The sequence below is a fragment of the Pleurodeles waltl genome, chromosome 1_2 (genome assembly GCF_031143425.1).
Source record: "Pleurodeles waltl isolate 20211129_DDA chromosome 1_2, aPleWal1.hap1.20221129, whole genome shotgun sequence".
Lineage (NCBI taxonomy): Eukaryota > Metazoa > Chordata > Amphibia > Caudata > Salamandridae > Pleurodeles > Pleurodeles waltl.
The window spans coordinates 39,522,106-39,547,582 of record NC_090437.1 but is presented as its reverse complement, the minus strand read 5'-3'; the positions used below and the strand labels follow the sequence as shown (position 1 = coordinate 39,547,582).

General features: G+C 47.8%; 1 protein-coding gene across 4 annotated transcripts in view; it reads left to right on the top strand.

The window, feature by feature from the left end:
• UBA6 (ubiquitin like modifier activating enzyme 6) overlaps positions 1 to 25,219 on the top strand; it is a 610,892-nt gene extending 585,673 nt beyond the window's left edge. For all 4 annotated transcript variants that reach the window (XM_069235825.1, XM_069235816.1, XM_069235844.1 and 1 more), the window contains one exon: positions 24,562 to 25,219. In XM_069235825.1, the coding sequence (XP_069091926.1) occupies positions 24,562 to 24,697 (136 nt within the window). In that variant the 3' untranslated portion in view covers positions 24,698 to 25,219. The remainder of the gene's footprint in view (positions 1 to 24,561) is intronic.
• The last annotated feature ends 258 nt before the right edge of the window (positions 25,220 to 25,477 follow it).

Below are 25,477 nucleotides of genomic sequence, written 5' to 3'. Positions count from 1 at the left end.
GTTTTCACCTTTGGCGCCGGTATCTGATCAGCCGAGTCCCCTGGCAGTGAAGCTCTAAGTCAAATCCTTCTCTCCTTTCAAAGTCGAGGAATCACCTTCTCAATTTTTGGGACGCCACCAGTCATGCCTGTTATCCCTGGCCTTCCTCCACAAGAATTCCCTCAGGTTGGTCCCAATGAGGGACATGGTGGACAGGTGCTAGAGGAGTCAGACCCTCATAGAGACAACAGATGGTTAACTGGCCTAGTTACAGCTAGTGGCTTGGATTCTACTCCAGCCTCAGACCTACTTTCACTCCCTGGACTTGCTACGGAGGCGAGCTCCTCCTTTGGAGACATGCTAAAAAGGGTTGTGGAAGTGATGGGTTTGGCTCTTGGCTCAGTGAAATTAGTTTCAAATCCCCTAATTGACGTTCTACATCAGAGTCATACAGGAGTTGAACCAGGGCTTCCTTACAGCAAGGTACTACATGATGTCTTGTTGGGAGCTTGGGTTAAGCCTGATACAGGTGCTCCTGTTGACCGTGCTCTATCCCATAGGCACCGACCTGCCTCTAGTGTTCCGCCATGTCTAATAAGACATCCCACTCATAAAAGCTTAGTGGCACCGTACGCTTTAGCTTACCATGATATTGAGTCTCTCCCACTTGTTCCACATGATAGAGTCCAGGAGTCTAGACATCTGTGGCAGGCATATTTTGTCCCTCTAAAAGTTCTGCTCTACGATCTGTGAACACATCTTGTGTTATTGGACATTTCTCTCATCGTTTATGGGACTCATTAGTAAATATTTTACCTTCGCTTCTGGAAGACATCAGGAGTACTATTACTCCTATGGTTCAGGACGAACAGTGTAGGAAATTAGCACCTTTTTACCCCCACTTTTGCCTGGTGTCAGTGTGTTTTGACTGTAGTACACTGGGATCTTGCTAACCAGGACCCACTGTCAGTGCTCTCTCCCATAAATGTAGTTGTAAGGTAACTTTTATACACCACAATTGGTATTTTGATACACCCATGTAAGTCCCTAGTATTTGGTACTTATATATCCAGGGCATTGATACACCACGGGTCCCCCATGGGCTGCAGCATCTACTGTGCCACCTATGGGGGCCCACACAAACTGTGACTACAGGCCTGCCATTGCAGCCTGTGTGAAATGGTGCATGCACCTTTCACTCCAAATATAAGGTTTGCCTTATATCATCGACACTACCCTCTGACCTTGTAAGACACCCTTAAGATAGGCCCTTTAGCCTGGGAGCAAGGTGCATTGTCCTAAGTGTGAGGGCAGCCCTGCATGAGCAGAGGTGCCTCTACAAGCACCACGCTGCGTTCCCTGGGCTTTGTAATTGTCGGGAAGCCATCTTAAGGTATGTAGTGGACACTGGTCAATACGAGTGGTCTAACTACATAATGGCTTCACCCAACCTAGGCATGTCTGGTATCAAACATGTTGGAATCACGCAACAACACCAATTCCAGTGTTAGTTAAATGATACCATTTGCTCTGGAGGATCTCCCAATGTTTACCTGTACAGCTTTGCAGGGTCTGCATGCCAGCCCTTGCTGCTGCTGACCCCAGAGACTGTTCTTCCCGCCTGCTGCTGAGCTACTCAAGCAGGGGAAGTGAGAACAAAGGATTTCCTGTAAGATAGAGGTGTGACGACCTGTTCTTTAGCATTAGTTGTCTCTGGGCTGGGGTGGGGTGCCTCTGAGCGCCACCAGACCTCTTTGAAGGGCACATTTGTTGCCCTCCTTGCATAAACAGGTTTGCACCAGTGCAGGAACCCCCAGTTCTCGCTCTGGTGCGAAACTCCACAGAGGACAGGGAAATGACCATCCCCCCCCCGTTCCGCACCTCCCCTAGGGAGGAGCACAGAGCTCTGCCAGTTGGCCACTTGATTCCATCTTGGAAATAAGATGTGCAGAGGCCCCTTGGAAGCATCTGACTGGTTAGTCCAGCTGGGTTACATCCCTGACCCCCTTTGATAGGTGGGTCATTACAGTTAGTGGATTCCGGATTACCTAAGGGCTCACTCAAGGGTGAGAATCCAGGTTTGTCTGCAAGACTTCAGAAACCATCTGCAAGTATCCTCTACAAAATACATCTGCAACCTGGACACCGGAACCGCTGCTGTTCTTCGCTGGAACAGTAGCAAGAGTGTAACCAGTAGGAGGGCTCCTGCTGCAATTTTGTTTCCAAGTTCTGCAAAGACCTCTGCAACCCCGTGGCTGTGCATCCTCCAGAGTCACAGGGATTCTGCCTTCACTTAGGAAAGCTATAAAGAATCTCCCTTGGAGTGAAGGAGACACTCTCCTGCACCCGCAGGCATCTCAGCGACCGGCTTGTGGACCCTTCTGTCCCACTGACTGCCCAAGGCTCAGCAACACAGGTGGTGGTTCTGGGGCTCTCCAGAGGTCTGACCTATCTTCCATGCAACTGGGACGTTTGTGGTCCCTTCCTGGAGCTGCTTGGCTGGAACCCCGTGCACCAAGTCTGCTTGTCGTTGCCAAGACTTGTTGACTCTTCAGTCTGAAGACCTCCTAGCTCTAAGAAGCCCCAGCCTCCAGCACTCTTTGCTGTGCTGCTGAGGCCCCGCTGTGACTTCCTGTACCTCCTGCCAGAGGGTCCTGTTGGGAGGCTCCAACGATTCCTGCTGGCTCTCCTACTTACTGAGGGCTGGACCTTGCTGGTCCCTAAAAATCCTGTATAACACTTCACTGTATTTGCCAAGGCTTGTTAGTGGCCCTGCTGACCATTGACCCCTTTACAATCCAATGACCAGCGTGGGACTGCTCGTAGATGACTCCTGGGATCCTCCTGCATCGCCTGGATTCCACAGTTGCACTTCTTCATTCTCTGTCCTGCAAGAAGCATCACTGAAAAGGGTGGACATCGCCCTCCTGCACCACCTGGGCTCCTCCGGGTGGTCTGGACTCTGTCCCCACTCTCCTTAGGTCCTCTTCTTCCAGATTCCATGCCTGGGTTCCACCGACCTGGTCCACGGGTCACGACAGCAGCTAGATAACTGAGGTCCCCTTTGACTTCAGCAGGAGGTTCAAACACAACTTCACTCATGCACCTGGGCTTCGTGGTGTGGGTACTCCACTGTTCTGGATATTCACGGGTGGGAGCACTATCTATCCTCCCTTGTCCAAGCAGGTCATCTGAGAAGGGTCCTAAAACACAAAAACTCCAACCACGACTTTCCCATGTTAGCCTATGGACACTGACCTGAAATTTCTACACTGCACAAAGGCGCCTGGGGAATCCTACCTACTTGCTTTTGGGGTTTTAGTACTTCCCCAGTCCTAGGAGTCCTTCGGTGGTAATGTGGGTTGGGTGTGGTTTTCGCATCCCATTTTTTTTTAGTATATGGTATGGCCCCTCCACACACCCCAATATGGGCTTGTGTTATTTTATACCTTTACTTACCTGTTGTTATATTTTTGTATGACCATATCTTCAGTTAGGAGATATACCAAACTTAGTTCTAGAGTGTGTGTTATATTAAATATTACATATTATCCTAACACTGGTGTGGTTCTTTCCTAGGTGTACTTCACTGACTGAACTGTGTGGTATTTGCAATTGCTTTACACCCTCCTAGATAAGCCTTAGCTGCTCTCCGCAGCTATCCCTATGACAGCTCCGGTTATCTAGAGCCACCTACACTATCACTAAGGGTTGCCTGGACTCAATGCAGGGTGTCTCACCTATAGGTGTACACCATATACTAAGCCAGCCTACAACAGACAGCACGCAGCTAAATTAATCATTGGCTGCAGTATGGACACCAGTGACTCTGTGGGTCGAGCTGTGGCTTCCTCAGTCGCACTACATCGCGCCACACACACACACACACACACACACACACACACACACACACACCACCACCACCACCACCACCACCCCTCCCCCCCCCCCGTTTCTGGTGCAGTTTCGACTGAAAGTGCACTGGTCCCTGCTAAACAAGTCCCCAGCGCCAGATACTTTGCTGTTTCAAAAATCGCCAGTGTAATTTTCAGTCTCTTCAATGTTAGCCTATAAAAGGAAAACAAAAATGTTGTTTCTCAGGTAAGTTCACAACTTCAGTCTTTGGGGTTTCAGGCTAGCACCGAGCAAGGTTCAGGTTGGCACCAAGTGTACACTCACAGCGGCACTGTGGCGGCTGGGTGCCAAGGTCGAAGTCGGTGCCCAATGTTAGTCAATGGAGACTTGGTGGGAGGTCGGGGGAATGGGGATGGACTCAAGACGCACTACTCCCAGGTACGTACAGGCGGTGTCAAAGTTTGGTCTCTGGGGCTTGAGGCAAGCACCAAACTTACACCCTCAGTAGCATAGGGCGGCTGGGTGCAGTGTGCCAACACAGCTTCGGGCAACCATTGCTATCCAATGGAGACAGGGGGAATCTGCTGCAGCGCTGCTTACAGGTGAATTGAGCATGGTGTGGGTTGGATCTGCTGGGGTTGAGGCAAAGAAAAGGTGGATGACACAAGGCAGCACCAAACTTGCACCCTCTGAGGCACAGGGGTGGCTGGGTGCAGAGTGCCAACACAGAGTCGGGCTCCCAATGTTAGTCAATGCAGGAGATCACTTTCAGAAATGGGCAGCAGGCTCTGGCCAGGAGAGGTCAACCCACAGCTGCCCAGGTAAGTTAAGATTCCAGGGGTCATAGGGACTTCAACAGTCTAGCTGTCTAGCTCCCCAAGGCTCAGGGGGCTCTGGGTGCAGGGGTGTCTTTTGGCATCAGAAACAGCTTACCGGCAGGTCACGGTCAGGGGAGCTCTCTGATTTAGGCTGCTTCCGATGCTGTGTAGTCTGACAGGGGTCAGTCCATGAGGGACTCTGGGTCAGAAGCGCTGGGGAACCTTCACTGGACTGGTGGGCCACTTGGATTCAGGCCGTGGGCGTCAGGTGCAGAGGTGGTTCAAGGTGGCAGTTTAGCAGTTCCTCAGGCAGACTTCTTTCTTCTTTGGAGATGTTTCTTTTGGCCAGGTCACCTGACCACAGGAGTTCTTGTTCTTTATTGAAGGCAGGCAGTCTTCCCAAGACTTTAGAGGTTGCTGAGCTGCAGGACAGTCATCCTGTATGCTCAGGTTTCATTGAAGGCTGCAGACAGGCCGGAAGAGCTGAGGCCAAGTCAGTTGGTGACTTCAATCTTCTCTGCTGGTCGACTTCTGTTTTGTCCGGCTCTTCTTAGGTTGACAGGAATGTGATTCTAGGGCTCAGGGGTGCCACCTAAATACTGAATTTAGGGGTGTTACAGGAAGTGCCAGGTAGTAGCCAATGGGCTACTCACCTTTAGGGTGACTACAACCTTCCTATGACTACTTCCTTTGGGAAGTGGTCATAGCCCTAACCCTACTGGCTTAATTCCTTCCATGCATGATGGAGGAATTTAAAAAGTAGTATCCACTTCAGCTCATCCAACATAGGGGCGGGATTGGAATGAAGTGGGCACTCCTACCAATTTAACTAGTTTTCCTGCCAGTCCTGCCACCAAAAGTGGGGTCAGGAATTGGGGGTTGGCCTCCTCCAAGATTTGGAGAGGCCTGGGTTGCATTTCAAAGGCGGCAAGGCCTTTTAAGCTCCCCGCACTGGAATGTCCATCCTGCCTGGGAGAGGAGGTCACACCTCTGCCCAGAGCAGGCCTTTGTTCTGAGCCCTCAAGAGCATTGGCTCTCACCTCCGGAGGCCAGACCTCTGTCTTAAGGTGGCTGTAAAGGTTTTGACCAGTCAGTGCCAACACTAGGAGTTGGAGGGTGTTTGTTTACTAAGTCCTTTTTGTACTGTCCAAAAAGTTTGACCTACATTAATTGTACATTTACTTTTACCTGTGATATGGTAATATCAGATCTTCTAATTTTAGTAGATTGGATACTTTATAAACAGGAAGTATCTTCTTGAGGACTTTAAGACTTTCCTTGTTTTGGTCTTAAAGGGTTCATATTAGATACTGTAGGAAAATGGCTCCCTGTTGCAGTTACCCCCCACCTTTTGCTTGATATTGATGCTGATCTGACTGAGAAGTGTGCTGGGACCCTGCCTGCTAACCAGGCCCCAACACCAGTGTTCTTTCACTAAAAAGGTACTATTTTCTCCACAATTGGCACACCCCTGACACACAGATAAGCCCCTTGTAAAACGTACCAGTGGTAAAAAGGACCCTGTGACCAGGGAAGGTCCCTAAGGGCTGCAGCATGTGTTGTGCCACCCCTCACCTAACACATGCACACTTACATTGCAGATTGTGTGTGTTGGTGGGGGGGAAAAGGCCCTCAGATTGCCATGCACACAAAATACTGCTGTGGCATAGGTAAGTCACCCCTCTAGCAGGCCTTAAAAGTCCTAAAGCAGGGTGCACTATACCACAGGTGAGGGCATAGCTGCATGAGCAATATGCCCCTACATTGTCTAATTCCATTCTTAGACATTGTAAGTGCAGTGTGGCCATACTAAGTATATGATCTGGGAGTGTGTCAAAAACAAACTCCAAAGTTTCATAATGGCTACACTGAATATTGGGAAGTTTGATATCAAACTTCTCAGAATAATAAACCCACACTGATGCCAGTGTTGGATTCATTAAAACATGCACACAGAGGGCATCTTAGAAAGCCCCCTGTATTTTACCCAATCCTTCAGTGCAGGATTGACTGGTCTGTGCCAGCCTGCCACTGGGACGAGTTTCTCCCCCCCTGGGGTGAGAGCCTTTGTGCTCTGAGGCCAGAAACAAAGCCTGCACTGGGTGGAGGTGCTTAACACCTCCCCTCTGCAGGAGCTGTAACACCTAGCAGTGAGCCTCAAATGCTCAGGCTTTGTGTTACAATGTCCCAGGGCACTCTAGCTAGTGGAGATGCCCGCCCCACCGGACACAGCCCCCACTTTTGGTGGCAAGTCTAGAGGAGATAATGAGAAAAACAAGGAGGAGCCACGCTCCAGCCAGGACAGCCCCTAAGGTGTCCTGAGCTGAGGTGACCCCTGCCTTAAGAAATCCTCCATCTTGCTTTGGAGGAGTTTTCCCAATAGGATTATGGATATGCCCCCTTCCCCACAGGGAGGAGGCACAAAGAGGTTGTAGCCACCCTCAAGGCTACTGCCCCCCAGACCTAAACACACCCCTGAATTGAGTATTTAGGGGTGACCCTGAACCCAGGAAATCAGATTCCTGCACCTGAAGAAAGAAGGATTGCTGACCTGAAAGCCCCGCAGAGACGATGGAGACAACTGACTTTGCCACAGCCCTACCGGCCTCTCTCCAGACTCAGAGAACCTGCACAGCAACGCATCCAGTAGGACCAGCGACCTCTGAGGACTCAGAGGACTGACCTGAACCTAAAGGACCAAGAAACTTCCGACTCTACAACCAAGGAACCATCTTGGTACTACAGACAACATCCCGATTTGTGACCGATTCTCCGACAAAGCCATCCACCCAGACAAACATTGAACCAGATCAAGACACCATATCAGACTCCGCAGATTCCCTAGAAGGGCCGCTACTCACTCCGTGTTCAGCTGATGTTATTTAAATTGCACTCCTAGCCATAGCGCTCACAGGATACATACAGAGCCACACCCACAGATCCCACGTATTGCTCAAACATGAGTGCCATTGCCAGAATTAGATGACGAGTAAGACCGGATGTGAAGATCTACCTCAAGGCACTCACAGCTGGGGTCTCAGGCAGCGGGTCGAGAAAGTGACCATTCGTAAAGCCGGGAGCTCAAACTTTTAGACCTTGCACACACTATACACGCCCTTCTCCATATGGACATGTTTCACCTGATCCCTGTCAGCGTGACCTGCTCTGCTGAGGCACACATCGTGTTATTGTGTACTATTGTAATCTGTTTCGTTAATTTTCAACGGGCTTTTCCCATAATATTCATATGGGTTTATTTCACCAGAGTCACATATTGCATTTATCCAATGGGGGACATACAAGGGATCGGCTTTTGAAAGCAAACATGTCAGGGATAGGTAGCCATAGGCGTTCCGCGGGTACAGCGCGGGCAGAGTAATATGAAACCCCTTGTCAGTTAACCACTACACATTTCCATGACTACACTCGGACTAGCATCCCATGATATAACGTACTTACATGGAATGTAAGGGGGATGGCGGCACCGCACAGACGTCATTGCGTACATGCGTATCCAAGGCGACACCAGGTACACTTCGCCATGCTACAAGAGACAAACTGTCAGATACCACACTAGAAAAAACACGAACAAAATGGAAAGGTCAACAATACGGGACCGCATCCTCGTCCTTTGCCCGGGGGATGGCGATTTGGATAGCCCCAGGGGTGCCATATGTGATCGCTCGCACACAGATTGACCCTGATGGAAGATATGTGGTGCTGGAGGGCTCTCTAGATGGGTCGCCCCTGTTGCTGGTGGCATTATAAGCCCCCAATAATAACCCACACAGCTTTTTACACACACTGTGAACGGGGACATTTCGAGACCCAGCTGTAGACAGCAAATGGGGTGGAGACTATAACTGCGTTTTAGATATCCACAAGGACCGTTCCTTTCCTCCCCTCCCAACCGCTCCGAGCAATCGTATCTCACGAGAACTGGCATAATGGGCACTGGGCAATGGCTTATACGATGTTTGGAGATCAGGGCACCCGACACAGTGCGAATATTCCTTCTACTTCCCTGTTCGCCGATAACTCATCCGGATAGACATGCTTCTTACATCACCGGCAGTGATCCTTTAGGCGGACACTGCTTAAAGAACTAACAGGGTTGGAGATCAAGTTGCGCGAAGCAGAGGTAGCGGTAGCCAGAGATGAGATATCAGTGGAAGAACTGAAGTTGCTGAGAGCAAGCCATAGAGAAGCAGATACTAGATTGGGTAAACACGACTACAGACACTATATGGCACGTCAATATGCGGAAGGGGATCAATCGGGTCGCTTGCTGGCTTGGCTGGTTCGCCAACCATCTCAGCCATCACCTATAGGAGCAATCCATCTGCCCTCAGGGCATATAATCAATTTCCAAGTGGAAATTAATGATGCCATCTACATATACTATCAGTCTTTATACTCACCTCCACCTCCTCCACCAGCGGCGCAATTGGCTGATTTTCTGATGCCCGCATCTCGGAGGCGCCTGCTGCCCGAGCAAGCAGACGGAATGAAGGGCCCAATCAGTATAGAAGAGATCCGATTGGCGTTGTCACAAATGGCACGCAACAAGGCACCTGGTTCAGATGGGCTACCAGTGGAATACTTGACATCCCAGGCCACTTACCTTCTGCAGCCATTACTTCAGGTGTTTAACGAAGCATACGATCGAACACAACTGCCAGATTCCATGTGCCAAGCTCTAATAGTGGTACTCCCAAAACCAGGCTGTGACCCTTTAGATGTCAGGTCATACCGCCCTCTTTCCCTGCTCAACTCAGACTGTACATTTTGGGGAAAATCTTAGCTAATAGACTTCTCACCTTCTTGCCATGTCTGATTCATGAGGATCAATCAGGGTTTATACCCGGAAGAAACACCTTCTTGAATATCAGAAGACTACTTCGAATAATACATAATAGCAATCGGAATGGGGCGGTGGCCCTGTCACTAGACATAGAAAAGGTGTTTGATACGCTAAGCAGGGATTTTCTAGTGGGCACACTCGAAGCAATGGGATTTGGTGCAGGATACACTAGGTGGATAAAAACACTGTATGCTAAACCCACAGCCTGTGTTAAAACAGGACAGGTTATCTCCGACTCATTCACAATAGGTAGGGGCACTAGACAGGGTTGCCTGCTGTCCCCCCTGTTATTCGCAATAGCCATGGAGCCACTAGCTATCAAACTACGTATGCAGGCACCACTATGGGGCATCCTGGAACTTAACACACACCATATTATTTCTTTATATGCAGATGACGTCCTGATATACCTGCAAGATCATGCTGCCTCAATGACTGGGGTAATGGCGATTCTAGATTATTTCGCATCCATATCTGGCATACGGGTCAACTGGTCTAAATCATGCATCTTTCCTCTCTCCCCAATATTGCCCGAGCTTCGTTTGGCCCTGCCGGACTACCAATTATCATGGTGCCATTCCACTTTTAAGTATTTAGATATACAGATGTATCACTCTATAGACGATCTCAGAGAAGGCTACATAGATGGGGTTCTTCGGTCTATCCGTAGCTCCTTATCTTTCTGGGGGACGCTTCCTTTATCCCCTATGGGATGAGTAGCCATTGCCGAAAATGCCAAATCTCGTACTGTACTATGCTGCCGCCCAATTACGGTGGCCAGCCACTTGGCTTCACAAGGCCCCATCAGCAGAGCGAACAATTATAATAGACTTGCTAGCGCCGCTTTCGATTCTAACCTGGCTGCTAGACAGGCTATAGCCGCCCACAACATAGGCCCATTTTGCTTGACGTTGCCAAATTATTGCTGGCAGAGATACGTTCATGGCATAAACTCTCTGATGCCATATTCACCTTTGCTACCGCTAGCGCAGTTACCATGGGCCCAGGTGCTGGCAGAGCACCATGATATACGCGGTATAGGACTGGTGAGTATAGGAGAATACTATCTGGACTCTACACTAAGACCCTTCAGTGAACTTATGGAATCTGCAGGGACCCGCACAAGTGCTTTCTTAACATATTGCGCAATTAAATACCTGCTCATTAGCACATGGAAACAAGGCAGCACTGAGCCACAGGAGTCGCAGCTACTCACCATGATTCTCACAACTGGTAATACAAAAGGCACTATATCAAGGCTATACAAGTCGTTACTCACCGTTGCTTGCCCTGAGCTACTTCACGCTAAGGCCCGCTGGGGTATAGTACTCCCTTCTCCTCTGACCCAAAATGCCTGGTCAACAGCACTATTGACGGTCAAAAATGTCTCCTGCAAAAAGAAACTTCGATACACAAAGTTTAATTACATACACCACTCCTATTTATCCCCAGCCCGCATAAAACGGATATATCTTAGATCAGACCTAGTAAGTCCCAGATGCGCGCAGCCAGCAGCAGACTTTACCATATGGTGTAGAGCTGCCCCCTATTGATAGCGGCCTGGCAATATATCACCGACACCATAGCTGCCATCACTGACCACACCCTGAGCCTAGCACCTGAGTCTTGTCTGTTAGGCCTGCGCCGACACGCCAAAGGAGACAAGCACCTCCATAAATTCATCAACCTAGCCTTTATAGTGTTTAAACGACTGATAGCAACACACTGGAAGGCTCCACATGCCCCGGAATACACCATTTGGCTGCGCGATTTGCTACAATACTCCCTTGCAGAGGCCCAGACGCTGCGCCAATTGCAGCACAGAGGGCTAATCCAGGGAGGCTCGGAAATATGGGATACCTTTATAGTCGGAATAGAAGCTAAGAGTGACATATATCCACCATGAGCCCCATAACTACCACACGACACAGAATACGTAATACTTTACTGCCTAACGATTACTCACTCCTCACTGTCGATAACCTGTGTACTTCATCCGCTTCACACTGTAAAGTGGCCATGTTCATGGGATGCATGGTCGCCACCTATGATACGTCTCATTTGCAAAAAGATTGCCCATATTTCGGATAGGGCCGTCCCCAAAAGACTACCCGCCCCAGTCTGCCTAACTATTTATCGATATATTTATCCATTAGCTGGATTTCCTCCAATACACAGACATATGCAACAAAGCACTCCCATTTACTAGACGTAGGTAGAGTACCCCGCCTCACACACTCCGCTAATTACATAAAGGATATTAATGTGACGCATTTGAACAGTTCATAGTTATGCATTATTCCACAGTGCAATAACACACATAATACACTGTATAAGATCATATATATGTGTAAATGTTGTACTAATTCTATAGGATAAATGTACTGATGTTCTTTATTATGTTTAATAAACAGATTTAAAAATAAAAAATAAAACTATTGGCCTGGAGTTAAGTCTTTGAGTGTGTGTTCTCATTTATTGCTGGTGTGTGTACAAATGCTTAACACTACCCTCTAATACGCCTACTGCTCGACCACACTACCACAAAATAGAGCATTAGTATTATTTAATTTTGCCACTATCAACCTCTAATGGGAACCCTTGGACTCTGTGCACACTATCTCTCACTTTGAGATAGTATATACAGAGCCAACTTCCTACAGATACTCATCACAGTTTACGTATTTTCTACACTTTAGTGGTGTTGACATGTTCTTTGAAAACTTTTTTTTCTTGACATGTCAGTTTATATTGGGTTCTTCATAGAGATGTATCTTTTTGTAGGTTCTGTTCAGTTTCTTGTGTAGACTAATTAATATATGGGCTATTTAGGAGTTGTGATACACTTTTGCACTTGCATTCAAGATTTCCTTCTTTTCAGAAGGATTTCACCCATTGAGGGGTACTTTACTCGATGAAGATATATATATATATATATATATATATATATATATATATGCTATCTTTGAGGTGAATTATTTATACCTTCTGTAGGTACAACTGTTTTCATCTTTACATGACTCTACTTGCTGTAAGTTGAGTTCACACTTGCAGAAGTGTTGTCATGGGATGAATTAATCATAATCGGACAGATTTGTTTTATGTCAGCATCTTGTAAATTTTCTGGGTTTTTGTTCCATCATTGGTATCCTTTCTAGTTCATCTGTAGATGAGTCTCATTCATTATAAAAGTCATATACTGACCTTGGTATCCACTACTCTACCAATGCCTCATGCTGTTTTATTCAGTTTAAAAAAATAAATAAATAAATAATTTAAGAGATTTATATACGTGTGTGTGTTTGTATAATTCATTGATACTACATAGGAAGTTTGTCTGTTTCACTCCTTTGTCAGTGGAAACATATATTAAGTATACCTTGAAGATGTTTTTGTTATACCTGCTACTTTTCCTGAAGGAAAAGTATATTTATGTCCCAAATGGTTACTATTATTGTCTTCAACTTATTTTTTCTGTGTGTCTTATAGTGTAGGTCATTTAGGATATATCTTTACATGGTAAGAGGTTCTACTCAATGGCATGTTAAGCTGCTCTGTGTTCCAACAGGGTCGAACATGCAGTTTCAGTCTGCATATGAGAACAAATAGATTTATTTTCGCTTCATCATTTGGTAATACTGTTTTACTGTCATGGGTAGTGTTTCTTAGCCATGTTTTCCTTGTCCTTGTGATGACATTACTGTGTTCCTTTACAGTGTTTTGACGGGTGTTTGTCAGTGGTTCCTTCCAGTAGTCTTTAGTCGTGAAATATGTTGGGGCTCACCTACATTGTTATGAATGATGGTCTTTTTGCATCACTCTCAACCGGTTACCCCCACTTTTTGCCTGGTGTCAGTGTATTTAGACTGTAGCTCACTGGGATCCTTCTAACCAGGACCCCAGTGCCTATGCTCTCTCCTCTAAATTTGGTTGCTGGTAAACCTTTTAAACCCATAGTTGGCATACTGGTGCACCTATGTAAGTCCCTAGTATATGGTACTTAGGTACCCAGGGCATTGGTACACCAGTGGACCCCCATGGGCTGCAGAATGTATGGTGCCACCCATGGGAGCACATGCAAACCTTGTCTGCAAGCCTGCCATAGCAGCCTGCGAGAAATGGTGCACGTGCCTTTCACTTAAGATATGAGACTTTCCTTATATCCTGGTCACTGCACTTGGACACTGTAAGTCACTCCTCGGATATGCCCTTCAGCCCAAGGGCAGGGTGCATCTCCTGAAGTGCAGGGTACCCCTACAAACCCCAGACCCCATTCCTTGGGCTTTGTAAGTGTGCAAAAGCCATCTTAAGGTATGTAGTGGACACTGGTCAACACGAGTGGTCCAACTACATAATGACTTCTCCAAACCTAGGCATGTTTGGTATCATACATAGTGGAATCATGCAACTACAGAAATTCTAGTGCTAGTTTCATGATCCCCTGTACTCTTGGGGTTCCTTGGAGGATCCCCCAGTTCTGCCTGTGCAGCCTTACTTGGTCTGGCTGCCAGCTCACGCTGCTGCCGACCACAGACACTGTTCTGCCCTCCTGCTGGAGACCCTGACTCAAGCAGAGGAAGGCAGAACAAATGATTTCCTGCAAGGGAGAGGTGTGACCACCTCACCTGTGTGTTAGGTGTCTAAGGGCTGGGGTGGGGTGGCCTCTGAGTGCCACCAGACTGATTTGAAGGGCACATTTGGTGCCCTCCTTGCATAATCCGGTTTGCACCAGTTAAGGAGCCCCCAGTTCCCACTCTGGCACAAAACTACACAAAGGACAGGGACGTGAACACCCCCTTGTACAGCTGCTCCCCTAGGGAGGTGCACAGAGCTCTGGCAGGTGGCCTCTTGATTCTGCCATCTTGAAAATAAGATGTGCAGAGGCACCTGGGAGCATCTGACTGGTTAGCAGATGACGCCCCTGACCCCCTTTGATAGGTGGGTCACTTCAGAGAGTGACCAACCCCTTTTTAGGTTTACTTAAGGGCTCCCCCAAGGGTGGGTCCTGAACTTCGTCCAGCAAGACTCCCCAAGGAACTCTCTGCAAGGCATTTTTTGCTCCTGGCTTCTGGAACCGCTGCTGGTCTGCTTTGGAACCAAAACATGTCTGCTTCTGTTTGGAAGGTTCCCATTGTAACATTGTTTCTCTGAATCCTGCAAGAATTCTGCAACATCCAAGGCTGTGCATCCTCCAGGGTCACAAGGACTTTGTTTGCACCTGAAAGCACAAAGGAATTACCCTTGGAGTGAAGGGTGGGCCCCTGCTCCTGTCACAGGGCTTGAACCCCTGTGCCCTTCAACTGTTGCTTTTACCAAGGCCTGAGGAGATCTTCAGGCACCAAGAAGCCCAGGCCTCCATCACTCTTCAACTCGAACATCAGCCCCTGTTCTGCAGCTCCTGCGACATGGGACTTCTCTTTGTTGTGTCTGCCTGTGGGTCACTCCTGGGGGCTCCAATGACCTCTGCTGGCCTTCCCACATGCTGAGGGCCAGCCCTGACACCCCTCAAGGGAGAGTCTCCTGGACCTTGGTGGTCCCCAAAACCTTGCAAATGCATCTACAGCTCCTGCTTGAATTTGCCAGTGCTTGTTGGTGGCCTCACTGGTCACTGACCCTCCTTCAATCCAGTGACTTTCGAGGGACAGCTCGTAGGTAACTCCTGGGATCTTCTGCAGCTCCTGGACCCCGCAGCTGGACTTCTTCCTCCATGGACTTGCAGAAACTTCACCTCTAGGATGGTGAGCATTCCCACCTGCAGCACCTAGGTACCTGCAAGGGGGCTAGACTCTGTCCCCTTTCTTTTCAGGTCCTCCACTTCTGGAGTCCATCCCGGTGCTCCACCTGTCTGGTCCACCAGTTGCGACAGCAGCTGGACAATCCGATGCGTCCATTGACTTCAGTGAGAGTCCCTTCTCCCCTCTCCATCCAGGTCGGTGGTGTAGGTACTCCTTTCTTCTGTGTATCCTGGGGTGGGGGCACTTTCCAACCTTCCACTTGTCTGCTGGTTTCCTCTGGGTCCTGAAACAGACAAACTCCAGCCGCTACTTCCCTATTTTAGCCTATGGGACGACTGGGTAGGTAACCCATCTGCGGCTGGTTGCTGTACTTACCGCTAGTGTTCTTGTCCTTCCCCCAGTTCCTAGCTAACTACTGTACTCACCTTAGTTGGGCTCACTAGTTCACATTCTACTTATGTATCATATGGTTTGCCCCCTCCCCGTAGGGCCCTGTAAATTTGATGCCATTTCTGCTGCTTATTTTGTGTATATATTGTGTGTAGATATCTCCAATTGGAGATATACCAATGCTAGTCTAGTAGTAGTAGTGCTGTAATAAAGAATCCTTTATTTTGCCACACTAACACTATATATATATTTCTCCCAGATATGCCTCTGCTGCTCCCCTCAGCTACCCCTAGAGAGCTTTTGCTATCTGGACACTTATTCACTATCATTAAGGGTTGCCTGGACTCAGTATAGGGGGGCCACACTATAGATGTAAACCATAAACTGAGCCAGGCTCCTACACTATATCCATGTTATTAACGTTTTTATAACTTTTATTGCTGTGTTTTTTTACACAGATCTTTTACTAATGAGGATGTTCTTCCTCATAGGTATTATGAGTCTATTCCTCCTGCACTAGACCAGTTGTTTTCTTCTGGATAGAAGACTTTTAATGTTGTTCCGTCGCTTGTGGCACACAATTGACATACTAACATGGATGAATTTATTTCCACACCGTCATTTGGTGTTGTCAAGTGTATTATTACTCTCCTTAGTTATTAAGATTGTCCGGTCTTTTTTCTCTTGTTCTAGATTGGTTTTGTGATACTTAGAGACTTTTTGGAGGGTCACACTTTGCACTCTTTCTTCTTGGTTACTATGCTTTTGTATCTGATTCTAAAGTAAGGAATCTGCGGCTAGATGTCTCTATCAGATGAACAAGTTACTTACCTTCGGTAATGCATTATCTAGTAGAGACAGGATCTAGCCGCAGATTCCTTAATGATCCTCCCCGCTCTGCGAACTGAGTTCCTCTATTCTCTCAAAAAGTGTAATTATGGAAATCGACACCTAGAATTAAGAATTCAGGTGTCTTTTGTTCAAAGCACAGTTTCAATAGGCAATTTCTATTGTGGCTCCACGTTTTGAGTGTGGAAAATAGGGAAGAAGCTGATGTCGGCGAGGGAGTTACATTGACTCCACTGATGTCACATCTGGTGAACAACGCTGATACGTAGTCACACAGTGCCCTCTACCGACAAGCAGACATACTATAGAAAAAGTTTCCGGATCCAGGCTTGCGTCTGGAGAAGATTCTAAAGTAAGGCAGCTGCGGCATTGGAAACATTTCTCCTTGTTGTAAAAGGGAAGATGGTTCAGGTATTCATGGACAGCAGCACCATAATGTGGTACTGTAACCTGCAGGGTGGTGTGGGGTCATGGACCCTTTCTTAAGAGGTCCTGCATCTCTGGACATGGCTGGAACAGCAGGGCTTACCCCTGATAGTTCAAGACCTAGCAGGTTCCCTGAAGCCAGGGTAGACAAACACAACCGTCGATGCCTAGCGGAGTGGTGTCTCCATCCGGAGGTGGCAAAAGGACTCCCTCAGCAGTGGGGAGAGCCTTGGTTAGATCTCTTCACCTCTGCAGAGAACGCGCAATGTCAACAGTATTGTGCGTTGGAGTTTCCAAGGCAGGAATCGCTCAGCAACCCTTTTCATCGCAATTGGAGTTTAGGCCTCCTCTACGCCTTTCCGCTCATTCCACTTATGCCCAGAGTTCTCAAGAAGAGCAACAACGACCGGGCCCAAATAATCTTAGTGGCTCCGAACTGGGAACGGAGAGTTTGGTATCCTGAGCTTCTGAAAATGAGCATCGATCCTCCAATCAGGCTGCCTCTTCTGGAAGATTTTCTGTTGCAGCAGCAGGGGAAGGTTCTTTACCTTAAACTGTCAACTCTGTGCCTTCAAGCGTGGAGATTGAGCGGCGACAGTTGATGGCTTTCGACCTTCCTCCCAAAGTCTGTAAAGTTATTCTGACTGCCAGGCGTCCATCCGCTAAGACGGTATACGCCTGCCGTTGGAAAAGCTTTGTATATTATTGTACAGAAAGATCTATTGATCCTCTTTCTGCTTCTCTTTCTGAGATCCTTCTCTTTATCTAATCCCTTGCCCGACAGAGTTCTGTCTCTGGCACTCTCAAAGGCTATTTTTCTGCCCTATCAGCGTTCCCTCGGCTGCCTGATCAGCCTTCATTATTCAAATCCCCAATTGGAAATAGATTTTTTAAAGGGCTTGTACATATGTATCCTCCTACTCACTTTCATGTCTCAGTGGGACTTGAATCTGGTCCTCACTTATGTGTGCTCACTTTGAGCCACTGCACAACTGTCCCCTCTGGCTACTCACTGTCAAGACAGCCTTCTTAGTGGCAATAACATCTGCCAGGAGGGTGAATGAGATGCAGGCTCTTTCATCCAAGCAGCCGTATCGCACCATGTTTCTAGACAAGGTGGTACTCCAAACTCGTGCCTCTATCCTCCCCAAGGACCCTATTTCACCTGGGTCAGAATATCACCCTGCCCACCTTCTTTGTTCCACTGCATCCCTCTAAAGAAGAAGAGCAACTCCACCAACAGGACCCAAAAAGTGCGTTGTTGTTCTACCTTGACCGCTCAAAAGTGTTCCGGGTGATGACCAACTCTGTGGGGTACGTTGGAGCAAAAAAGGGTTGGGCAGTGCAGAAGGGAACCATTTTGCGCTGGGTAGTTCTCTGCATCAAGATCTGCTACGCATTGGCCAGGAAGCAGCCTCCTGAGGGCTAGAGGTCTCATTCTGCCAGGAGCAAAGCTGCTACCACTGCGCTAATTGGGGTGTTCCAGTCCAGGAGATCTGTCTGGCGGCAACGTGGGCATCTTTGCATACATTTGCAAAGCATTACTTCCTGGACAGTCAGGTACGAAGAGACGGGCACTTTGCCCGTTCAGTCCTACATGACTTCTTAGTGTAAGTAGAACCCACCGCCAGCAGAGGCTTGGGTATCTAGTCAAAGGTAAGGAATCAGCAGCTAGAAGTCTCTATCAGATAAACAAGTTACTTTCCTTCGGTAACGCATTATCTGATAGAAACTCTATCTAGCTGCAGATTCCTTACACCCACCCATGCCTCCCCGCTCTGCAGACATGTCTAAAGGGTCAGGAATTTTCCCTTTCAGGGCCATGGTTTTCACACAGGCAAGCTGCTGGTTCTTTCCATGGCTCGCCAATTCTGACATGGAAGTTTGTGGAAAAGGAACTGACGTACGTGCACCTGGTGGGTGCCTTTGTTGGCGACCGTGGCATCCCAAGCGGCGCAGACGATGCCACCCTATGGCACGCGCAAGGGTATTGCTCAGCAAAAGTTCCAGATTACAAGCTGACGCAGGTGAATTCTAAAGTAAGAAATCCGCAGCTAGATAGTCTCTCTACCAGATAATGCGCTATTCCCCAACCAGCTCTGACAGTAGTGGCAGATGCATCACTCCTGGGATGGGGAAGCCATCTAGTAGAGGCAGAGATCAGGGGACTCTGGTATCTGGCAGAGTCCAGACTCCACATCAGCTTGCTGGAGCTCTGTGTGATCCGGCTAGCAATGAAAGCATTTCTTCCCTCTGTCAAGGGGAAGTTAGTGCAGGTATTCACGGACAACACCACTGCCATGTGGTACTACAACAAGCAAGGCGGGGTAGGGTCAGGGGCACTTTGTCAAGAGGCCATGCCTCTCTTGACATGGCTGGAACAGCAGGGCATAATCCTGGTGGTCTAACACTTGGCAAGTTCTCTAAACACCAGGTCGGACAAACTTAGCTGTTGTTGCCTAGCAGAACACAAAATGCGTCTCCAATCGGAGGTGGCGCAAGGACTCTTACAGCAGTGAGGAGAGCCTTGGTTAGATCTGTTGGCCTCTGAAGTGAACATGCAATGTCAGCAGTTTTGCATGCCGGAGTTTCCAAGGGGGCTATCACTTGGAGACACTTTTCATCTAGAGTGGAGTTCAGGCTTCCTGTTTGCTTTTTCACCCATACTACTTCTGTCCAGAGTTCTCAAGAAAATCAGGAATCGCCTTGCCCAGGTTATCCCTGTGGCTCCGGACTGGGCACGGAGAGTCTGGTATCCCGGGCTTCTGAAACTGAGCATCAATCCTCCGAATAGGCTGTGCCTTTAGGAGGATCTTCTGTTGCAGCAGCACAGGAGGGCCCTCCCCCTGAACCTGTCCACTCTCGCCTCCTTGCGTGGAGATTGAGCGGCAACAGTTGATAGCTTTTGACCTTCCTCCTGAAGCCTGTAAAGTTATCTTGGCGGCCCTCCACCAAAATGGTATGCGCCTGCTATTGGCTAAAATTTGTAAAATATTGTACAGAAAAGTCTATTGAGCCTCTTTCTGATATTCTTCTCTTTATTTTTACCCTTGCCCAGCAGGACTTTGCTCTGGGCACTCTTAAGGGTTATCTCTTCTGCGGCTGCCTAATCAACCCTCTTTATTTGAGTCACCTATTGTAAATATGTTTCTGAAAGGGCTTATACATATGTCTTCCCCTTCACCCTTAATTATGTCTCAGTGGGACCTGAACCTGGTCCTCACATACCTAATGTGTGCTCCCTTTGAGCCACCATACATTTGTCCCCTCTGGCTGCATACCATCAAGACTGGCTTCTTAGTGGGATAACATCTGCCCTGAGGGTGAGTTAGCTGCAGGCTTTATCATTCAGTCCTCCCTACCTTACTCTGTTCCCAGACAGGGTGGTGCTTCGCACCCCGGCCTCTTTCCTCCCGAAAGTGGTGACCCCATTCCTTTTGGGACAGTCTGTCACATTGCACACCTTTTGTGCTTCTCCACATCCCTCTAAAGAAGAGGTGCAACTCCACCATCTGGACCCAAAAAGAGCATTGTTGTTCTACCTTGAACACACAAAAGAGTTCCAGGTTGACGACCAACTCTTTGTTGACTATGTAGGTACTAAAAAAAGATTGGGTAGTACAGAAACTTACCATTTTGCACTGGGTCGTTCTTTGTATCAAGATCTGCTATGCCCTGGCTAAAACGCAGCCTCGTGAGGGCTTAAGAGTCCATTCCACCAAAGGACAATCTGCAACCATGATGTTATCTTGTGGAGTTCCAGTCCTGGACATATGCCAGGCAGCAACGTGAGCGTCCCTACACACGTTTGCCAGACACTACTGCCTGGACAGTCAGGTCCCAGAGACGGGCATTTTAGTCTAGTTAAATTTGTCCACAGCCCACAGCCAGGATGGTATGTCTTGGGTACCTATTCAAAGGTAAGGAATCTGCATCTAAAAGTCTACAAGATGAACAAATTACTTACCTTTGGTAAGACATTATCTGGTAGAGACTATAGCTACAGATGCCTTACATTCACCCATACCTCCCCACTCTGCAGACAGACTTCTAGGGCTAGGGATGATCCCTTACAGGGCCCTAGTTTAGACACACATCCATCAGTTCACTTCATGGCTCTGCATTCCTGGTGTGGAAAGTCATGAAAAGTAACTGACATCCACGCGCCTGGGTGACACCTATATAGGTGACCATGATGTCACTTCTGGTACCAAAGATGCCGACGCATGGAACCAGACCTACCCGGCGGCACGCAGGGGTACTGCTCACGCAAAAGTGCCAGATCCAGTGTAACGCCTGAGAAATTCAAAGGTAAGGATTCTGCAGCTAGACACCATCACTACCAGATAATGCGTTACTGAAGGTAAGTAACTTGTTCTTTACTACAATATGTCACATTTGAGCCACACCATGCAATCGCTACTTGCTTGCATCACACATAATGGGATCCGGACTAAAGAGCCTCCTGTGACAGATTTGACCTGCATGTCCTAGAACATCCGTGGTCTTAACCCCTTGCAGAAGGGCAAACAAATGCTCTCCTATTTGACCCGACATGGTATTAAGCTGGGTTTCCTTCAGGAGAATCATTTTTCTCCAGGGGACTCATGCACTTATGCCTCCTCATGGGGATATAACCATTTTCTTTCATACTACAGTTTGCACCCCACTGCAGTTTGCACCCTGGTCCATAAAAGTATCCCCTTTACACACTGCAACATCTTTATCTACAAGGAAGGGAGGTAGATACTCAAATCTGATAGAGACTTATAGTTGCAGATTCCTTACCTTAGAATTTCCCACAGGCGTCAGACTGGATCCGGAGATTTTTCTTTGAGCAATACCCTTGCGTGTCGGTAGGTGGCGTCTGTCGACTCTGCGGGCTTCGTTGGCGCCGTGGTCGCCCTGATGATGTCGGGAGTAGCATAAAGATACGCCCTCGCGCAGTGACATCAGTTCTTTTCTTTCCGCGCTGCTGATCCCTCTCCCTTCCCCCAACCAGATCTATCTATAGTGACAGATGTGTCACTTCTGGGTTGGGGCGGCCACTTGCGAGAGGCGGAGATCAGAGGACTCTGGTCTCCGGCGGCGTCTGGGCTCCATATCAATGCTGAGCTCCAGACTATCAGGCTTGCGTTGAAAGCATTCCTTCCCTCTCTCAGAGAGAAATTGGTGCAGGTGTTCACGGACAATGCTACCCCCATGTGGTACTCCAACAAACAGGGCAGAGTAGGGTCCTGGACCCTTTTTCAAGAGGCACTATGCCTCTAGACATGGTTGGAACACCGGGGCATTACCCTGATGGTTCAACATCTGGTGGGCTCCCTCAACGCCAGAGTGGACAAATTCAGCTGTCGATGAGCAGCCGATCACAAATGGTGTCTCCATCCGGAGGTGGCACAAGGTCTCTATCAGCATTGGGGGGAGAGCCTTTGTTAGATCTGTTCGCTTCCGCAGAAAACACGCAATGTTAGCTGTCTTGCGCGTTGGTGTTTCCAAGGCGGCACTCGCCCGGAGACGCTTTGCGTCTCGAGTGGAACTCCGGCCTCATGTATGCCTTTCTGCCTATATCTCTTCTGCCCAGAGTTCTCAAAAAAATCAGGAATGACCAGGCCCAAATCATCTTGGTGGCTACGGACTGGGCATGGAGAGTATGGTATCCAGAGCTATTGAGCATTTCCATCGATCCTCCACTCAGACTGCCTCTTCGGGCGGATCTTCTGTCGCAGCAACAGGGGACGGTTCTTCACCCGCACCTGTCCAACTTCCGCCTTCATGCGTGGAGATTGATTGGGGCCAGTTGACGGCTTTTGCCCTTCCACCCGAAGTCTGCAATGTTATCTTGGCAGCCAGGCGTCCACCAAAACTGTATACGCCAGTCGTTGGAACAAATTTGTGGCATGGTGTACCAACAAATCTGTTGATCCCCTTTCCACCCCTCTATCCGAGGTTCTTCTGTTCATTCTTTCTTTGGCCCATCAGGGCTCTCCTTTAGACTCCCTTAAAAGGTATTTATCTGCCATTTCAGCCTTTCTTAGGCTACCTGATCAGCCCTCACTCTTTAAATCTCCTATTGTGACTAGATACCTAAAAGGGCTCACCCACTATTTCTTCCCAATCCATGTATCATGCCTCAGTGGGACCTTAATCTTGTACTTACTTACTTGATGTGTACCCCCTTTGAGCCAATGCATAATTGTCCCTTGCGGCTCCTCACCTTCAAAACTGTCTTTCTGGTCGCTATCACCTCTGCTCGCAGGGTGAGCGAGCTTCAGGCCCTTTCCTCAAAACCTTCATACTTGTCTGTGCACCCTGACAAAGTCATGTTGTGCACTAGGGCTTCCATCCTTCCTAAGGTGGTTACACCCTTTCATGTTGATCAGTCCATTACTCTGCCTACTTTCTACGCACCCCCACGTCCTTCCCATGAGGGGGAGAGACTCCACCGTCTGGACCCAAAAAGAGCGTTGGCGTTCTACAACAATCGTACTAAAGATTTCCAGGTGGATGATCAACTCTTCGTTGGGTATGTGGGTGCGAAAAAAGGGAAGGGGGTGCAAAAGCGTACCATCTCTCGATGGGTGCTTCTTTGCATCAAAATGTGCTACGCTTTGGCCAAGAAGCAACCTCCTGAAGGCTTGCGTTCTCATTCCCTCAGAACAACTGCTGCTTCCACAGCGTTAGCATGCGGAGTTCCTGTACTGGATATCTGCCAGGCAGCTACGCGGACGTCCCTGCACACGTTTGCTAAGCACTACTGTCTGGACAGTCAGGTCCGTCAGGTGGCTATTTTGGTCGTTCAGTCCTGCAGGACTCGCTAGTATGATCTTGGTTCGCAGCCCTCCACTGAGAATGCCATTGCTTGGGTATCTATCCTAAGGTAAGGAATCTGCAACTAGAAGTCTCTATCAGATGAACATGTTACTTGCCGTTGGTAACTAAATATCTGGTAGAGACATATTCTAGTTGCAGATTCCTTACCGCCCACCCATCCTCCCAGCTTGCAAACTGATTTCTAGGGACAGAGATTCCCTCTTTCAGGTCCTTAGCTCTGGCGCACTCGTGGAAAGTTGTTAAAAGAAACTGACATCACTGCGCAAGGGTGGCATCTATATACTACTCCCGACGTCATCACGGCGCATCGACGCCAAACACGCCCGCGGAGTCGAGCGACGCCACCTACTGACGCGCAAGGGTATTGCTTGAGGAAAAATCTCCGGATCCAGTCTGACGCCAGGGGGAAATTCTAAGGTAAGGAATCTGCAACCAGAATATGTCTCTACCAGATAATTAGTTACCGAAGGTAAGTAACTTGTACTTCTGGAGGTAATGCTAAATCAATTGATTTTCAGTTACAATGAACTCTAAATGAGGCACCAAGAGTGAAGGATTAGCAGAGAAGTAACTTCCCAGTATGTCATATTTGATTATATACAAAAAATACTTTACTAATAAAATCGTAGGCAACTTCTCAGAATACTTGTTCCGGAAAGTTAGGAAAGGCTTTTGCTAATGAGAAATGCTGCATAGGTGTTTGGTTCCGCTGAATTTGTTAGTTTAAAGTACTTCTTCCCTTCATTGTTAATCTACGGGTTTAAATGTTATGATTTTAACAGTCATTGCTACTCTTCTTGTTTCTTTACAGGATGCACAAGCTTGTGAAACCTTCTGCGAATAGGAAATATATTGATTTGACTGTATCGTTTGCTCCTGAAAACGACGGCGATGAAGATTTAGCCGGGCCTCCTGTGCGATACTACTTTAGCCAAGAGAACAGTTAATGAAGCTTGAACAATTTTTCATTTAAGGGCCAATTGTCCTGCAACAATTTTGCTATTTCCTTTTGTTAAAATGTATGGTACTCATTTCCAAATAGTGATGCCTTAAATTAAAACAAGCGGTTGTTAATAATTAATTGCACTAATGAGAAGTATGACAGAATCTGAAGGCGTAGCATCGCTCGTTTCATCGGCATTCCTCTCTTTATTAGCCATTAGTGACACAGAGTAGCACCTGCAGATACAAATTGTTAGAGAGGAAAACCAGAGTTTGCTGCAGATGGCATCTATCATTTCCGCTGATACATTTCAACAATGAGTGGACACGGGGAATTGATCAAAATTGCTGAACAGGAACGTATTTAATACACGGGTAGTCACAGCGCATGTTATCGTTTCGTTTATTTAACTCACTCTCAAAAGCAGATTCTGAAAGGTTATTTAAGCCAAATGTGCCAGTGTTCTTTACTTTTTTTTTTAAATAAAAGCACTGATTGTACTGGAATAAAGAGAGCAGCTATTTTAAATAAGTTTGTGTTTTGAGACTTGTGAATGAATGACAATGTTAACCACATTTGGGATTTTTTTTTATGTTGTCCTTTTCCAAAAGAAGGAATCAGACATAATCCAGGCTTGTGTAAATTCAGTGTTAACAAGCATTGGCAAAGCCAATATGTCTCACCTTTGGGATGTATTGGCTTTGCCAGTGTCTTTTATCAATTCTGTCCAGTATCCCTGACAGCATGCCTAAAGAGTGTGGGGTGAGGGAGTGAAAGCCTGTGA